Here is a 5,213-nt window from a genome sequence, read left to right on the forward strand (position 1 = left end):
GTCATCATCACTGTTAAATCCTTAAGAACAAGCTGCGAAGGGCGCACAAGGGCGCACAACGAGTACAGAGCTTGCGAGTGCCACAAGACTGGGCCATGTCAGCCCAAAGCTGAACCAATAGCACCCACAAAAAAGACCACCATAGGTGAAACTTGGGGCAGGTGGAGAGTGTTAGTCCATGTGCACGCCTGCGTGGTCGCATGACGCCTTCAAGTGCAAACTCCCTTGCCCATCTAACAACAGGGCCTCCAGCAAATTGCTGCACACGCTTGTATGCAGCTGCACCTCACCGCCATTTGCTGATAACCGCGATTTGCACCTGGCCCACGTGATAAAAGCATCGGACCTGGCCACACTGCTGGTGACAACACACTGCACTACTGAAGTCTGCACCTGCCCACCTGGGCGGGCGAGGGCGATGGGACATGGGGACATCACCGTAACGGCCACCTCTCGATAGGGAGTACGTGTCTACGAATTGCACAACATTGTAATGTCACCACCCAGGTGGATCCTCGCAATCACCGTAGTCTTGCGCGATCGCTCGCTGTAATGAGTAGCCAGGCGCAAGTCCCAGCTTCATAGAGCAGCATGAGGTTCTGCTGATAACACCCGTTGTCTGCACCGGTGCACGTGGAGCGCCGCGTCGTCGTTGCACGTGTCTGAGGCGCTTTCAAACTTGGCATGCGCAACAGCGCAGCAGCTGCAGCCACCAGCAACGCGCGCTAGCTCAGTAGCACGGGAGCCGGGCGCATCCATGGACACATGGATTGCCACCATCGCAACTGCGGACGTGGCTGCGGGCGGAGCGGGCGGCGACCCAGCCAGGCGCATCGAGATGCACAAGGTTCGCACAACCCGCTGCTGCGCGGTGGCCGGCCGGCCGGCCGGCATGCGCGTACTGCGGCTGTCGCTGCAACGCCCCCGCATTACTGTTCGCAGTTGCGCACCGCACCGGCGGTCGCAGGTGCAGTTAGTCATGGCACTGCCCCCATGAACCTGTTGGCGCCAGGTCCGGTGTCCGAAACCGCTGCGTTCCTTACTTTATCAACACCCTCGCCCCCCCGCCGCCGGCGTGCGCGCAGCGCCTTGCGCGCCTGGCCGAGCTCGCGCTCGGCGCGCGGCAGCGGCTGGCGGCGCTCGATGACGCAAAAGCGGCGCTGCACGAGCGCAAGGCGGTGCAGCAGGCGCAGCTTGCCGCGGCGCTTGACGCTCGGCTCTCGGCGGCCGACGCCGGCCTGCACCCGTACAGGTGTGCTGCGGCTGCCGCCGGCGCCCGTGCGCGGCGGAAAGCGCCCGCCTTGGGTTGCGGCTTGCGCTCACCGCACACCCATGGGCCGCGCCGGTGCAAGCGGCGATGGTTGCGGTGCTCGAGGGCGCTGCATTAGACACCGCCAGGGAGCGCTACGGCCCCAAAAACCCCTGAAACCGCGGCGTTCTTGCCGTCCCGCACCCCCAGGGTTGCCCTCCACGACCGCGCGGCCGCCTTGGAGCGCGCCGCGGCGTTTTACTCGGACGCCCTCCGCGGCCTGCGGCCAGACCCCTCGGACGCGGAGTGGGCGGCGGCGGGCGCCGCGTTTGAGCGGCTGGCGGGGGACGCGGCGGCGGCGGCGGCGGCAGCTAGGGAGCAGGGGGAGCCGCGGGCGCTGGTGGAGCGGTTGGTCGCTGAGGTGGCCCCCAGCCAGGTGAGGATCCTGACTCAGGCAAATCCTGAGAGGCGTGCGGCGCGGCGGCCTGCAGGCACGCAGGCCTGTGCTATGACAGCGCAGGCGCTGCCGTCGCATGTGTGGCGGGGCCGCCAGGGTGGCGCCCTGCCCGGCAGCGGATGTCCCCTTGCTCGGAAGAGTAGAGCTGTGCAAGTGTGAGCGACAAAGTTTGCTATTGTGGTGTGTTGCCGGCACGCGCCTGCTCCACAGGCCGACCATGCGGCGGCCGTCGAGGTGCTGCGGGCGCGCGCGGACGAGCTGGCCGCGGCGCTGCAGCGGGCGGAGGCGGCGCGCGACGCCGCGCTGCGGCGCGCGGAGGCCGCGGAGGCGCTGCACGCGGCCGCGGACGCGCAGTCGCACGCGCTCGCCGTGGCGGTCGGGAGGCTGCGGCAGCAGGCGGCGGTGCTCGCTTCGACGGGCGCCCTTGGGTGGGGGGCTGGAGGCGCGGGTGAGAGCGCTGCTGCGGCGGCAGGCGGCCCGCGTTTCGAGCGGCCGTCATTGACGGACAAGCGTGACCCAGTCGGCTCACACCCCGCCATCGGCGGGGATGGCGGCAGTCAAAGCGACCACGGCAGGGCAGCGATGCTGGGGCCTGCGCGGCTGCGGGCGCAGGGCGGCGAGCTCGCGCCACAGGGCGCGCGAGCGTCGCTTCGGCGGCCCTCTTCAGCGCCCGCCGGCAGGCCGACAGGGGATGTGTGGATAGGGGCAGCAGAGGCCCGCGCAGCCGCCGGCGCCGCGGCGCACCCCGCAGAGCTGCGTGCATGGGCGGGCCGGGACCAGTGGGGCGGCCCCCCGCGGGGGCTTCCAGGCGGCTGGGGAGCAGACCCTGACTGCGCGGGCGGTCGCGCTGGGTCGGCTGGGGACGCCAGCGTTGGCCGCGGCCTGTTTCTCAGCGCTGAGGTGGACAAGCAGGAAGCTTGGGACCTGCACGGATCACCCCAGCTTCGGTCTGCCGCCGACACCACCGACACGCCTCAGCGCAGCAGGCTTGGCTTCAGCTGCGGTGGCGGCGGCGGCGGTGCGCTCGGCGGCGCGCAGAGCGTGAGGGAGGTGCGGCTGCGGCGGTCCTACCAGGCGATGCTCTCGCAGCTGCAGGCGCGGCACCAGCAGGCCGCCTACGCGTGCGAGCTGAGGCACAAGGAGGTGGGGCAGAGGGGCGCGCACGCATGCGCCTTCCCGGGCGCGCCGCCCGCCGTGCGCGGCGCCGCCTGTCGTGGGTGGCCAGGGCGACAGGCGCGCATATGCATGGCTGTGCACATGATTTGCATCCCATCAACAAAGGCCTGTCCACACCAACATTCCCCATATCAATCTCTTTTCCCGTTGCTGTTCAAAATTTTGACAGGAGCTGCGCCTTCAAGCTGAATCGCATGCAGCCGCCCTTGAGCGCCTGGCGGCAAACGGGCAGGACGCCGTCACCGCGGCCGTCCGGCAGCAACAGCAGCTGCAGCAGCAGCAGCAGCAGCAGCAGCAGCAGCAGCAGCAGCAGCAACAGCAGCAGCAGCAGCAGGCCCCGCAGTCGGAGGAGCTCGCAGAGCTGCGCGCCCGCCTCGCGGCCGCGGCGCGCGAGCGGGCGCGGCAGCAGGCGCTGCTGGAAGAGGCGCAGGCGGACGCGCTGCGCCTCGTCAGCGATCACGCCCGCCAGATCAGGGAGCTGCGGCAGGCACATGCCGCTGAGCTGGCGGCGGCGCCGTCGCCCGGCGGCGAGCGTGCAGCCGCCGACGCAGGCACGCGGGGCGGCGCACGGGACGCGCGGGGGGGCGGCGACAGCAGCGGCGCTGGCGCTGGCGGCGGCGGCGGCGGAGGCGGTGCGCGGGGTTTGGTGGGGCCGCAGCAGCTGGAGGCGCTGGCGGAGAGGTATGGTGTCGAGGGAGCGTGGCGCTCGCACCAGGAGGCGCTGCAGCGCGCGGCCAGACCCGGCAGGGACGGGCGCGGGCCGACCGCAGCGGCGGGGTCGCATGCAGCGTGCACGGGCGACGGCAAGCACAGCAATGGCTGCATCAATGCGTCCCAGGGCAATTCGACGGGTTTCTTTAACTGGCCGGCCCACGCTGCGGCCACGGGCAGCAACAGCGAACAGACAGGGCCCGCTGCGTCGAGCTCAGGGCTCGGGCGCAGCAGCGGGTGCGGCAGCCCCGTGCGACGCTGGGGGGTGGCGGAGCAGGCGCCGCGGCAGCCCGCTGCGTTGCCGGCTGTGGCCAGCCCGGGGAAGGCCGCTGAGTCAGACCTCAGGAGGCCTGCCACACTGCTGGACCGCCTGCTGGGGCTCAGCCCAGACAAGGAGGGGCGACAGCCCCAGCAGCAGCCCCAGCAGCAGCCCCAGCAGCAGCAGCAGCGGCAGCAGCAGCAGCGGCATCGACAGCAAGCCCTGCGCAGCCGCAGCGCCCCCGGCTCTGCGAACGCAAACGCGCCGCGCCGCTGCGTACGATGCGGCCTGGACGACGAGTCATCCCCAGGGGCATGCAGCTTCCACCCGGGCCTGGTGCCGGCGCCAGGGGCGCTCCTGTACACCCCTGAGTGGCAGGCCTGCCGGGCCGGCTGCGCCGCGGGAGAGCCCGGGTGCTACACACGCGTGAAGCACTTTTACGTGACCGGCGCCGCGCCCTCGGCAGCGGATGGCGGGGTGGGCGCTGCTGGAGGCGGGGCGCGGCCTGCAGATGGGTCGGAGGGGCCCACCGCCAGGGGGCAGCAGGGTGGCGCTGAGGCGGCTCCGCGGCCGCGCTGGCGGCTGCCTGCGCCCAGCAGCAGGCGAGGCGCATGACCCTCTTTTGGGCGTGGCTGCAGACAAGCAGTAAGCATGTGCGGAGCACGGTTTGTAACGCACAGGCACTACACTGGGATGACAAAACCTGCGCTTTCTGCGCGTCACGCCGGATGAGCGTGTCTCACGGCCATCACCAAAGCACTGCCCGACCCCCTAGCACAGGGCATGAACGACAGCTCACTATAGTGCAGAAGGTTGTGGTACTGGCATCTGGCAACCACTGCTTCCGTGCGCCAATCCTACCCAGGCTCGGTGTCCTCCATGGCTGAAAAGTGCGGCTCAGTAACACCTCCCCTAGGTGACGCTGCACCCTCACGGGTACCCTGGCCTATGCGACGCACCACAGTGCATGCCAAGGCTAACAGGCGGCAACGCATGATTGAAAATGAGGGGAATCCAACACAAAGCAAGTCGTCCGCTATAAACAACAAATTAACCAGCATAAAGCTTGCGATGGTGATGGTGACAACTGCCGTGTCTACTCGATGTCCTGAACGCGTCTCAGTAGACATTAAGCACCGCCGTGATGGGCGCGCGGCACAGCGGGCACGGCTCCCCCAACTTCACCAGCGCCGCGCATTCGGTGCAGACGCAGCGGTGGACGCTCGAGCCGTGGAGGTACCCGATCTGGCGGCGATTAGTCAGGCATATGATGCACATGTCCTCCTCGTCCTGCGGCTCGCCGTCCCCTCCCGCAGCTGCTGCGGGCGGCGCGGACGGCCCAGCCGCGGCCACTGCGGTGG

General features: G+C 69.6%; 2 protein-coding genes across 2 annotated transcripts in view; one reads left to right on the forward strand and one right to left on the reverse strand.

The window, feature by feature from the left end:
* Nucleotides 1-757: 757 nt before the first annotated feature.
* On the forward strand, nucleotides 758-4,501 carry MNEG_5214 (hypothetical protein; the record flags this gene model as incomplete). Its single annotated transcript, XM_014046313.1, has 6 exons — nucleotides 758-847; nucleotides 1,086-1,252; nucleotides 1,460-1,685; nucleotides 1,917-2,849; nucleotides 3,052-3,514; nucleotides 4,491-4,501. 6 exons carry the CDS (start codon nucleotides 758-760, stop codon nucleotides 4,499-4,501), a joined length of 1,890 nt encoding a protein of 629 aa, XP_013901767.1.
* A 470-nt stretch (nucleotides 4,502-4,971) lies between these two features.
* The window catches only part of MNEG_5215 (hypothetical protein), a gene marked incomplete at both ends in the record, with an annotated part of 2,190 nt that continues 1,948 nt past the window's right edge, over nucleotides 4,972-5,213 (reverse strand). Inside the window, one exon of the mRNA XM_014046314.1 lies at nucleotides 4,972-5,097. Coding sequence (XP_013901768.1) covers nucleotides 4,972-5,097 — 126 coding nt within the window. The remainder of the gene's footprint in view (nucleotides 5,098-5,213) is intronic.

The sequence above is a fragment of the Monoraphidium neglectum genome (genome assembly GCF_000611645.1).
Source record: "Monoraphidium neglectum strain SAG 48.87 unplaced genomic scaffold scaffold00765, whole genome shotgun sequence".
Classification (NCBI taxonomy): domain Eukaryota; kingdom Viridiplantae; phylum Chlorophyta; class Chlorophyceae; order Sphaeropleales; family Selenastraceae; genus Monoraphidium; species Monoraphidium neglectum.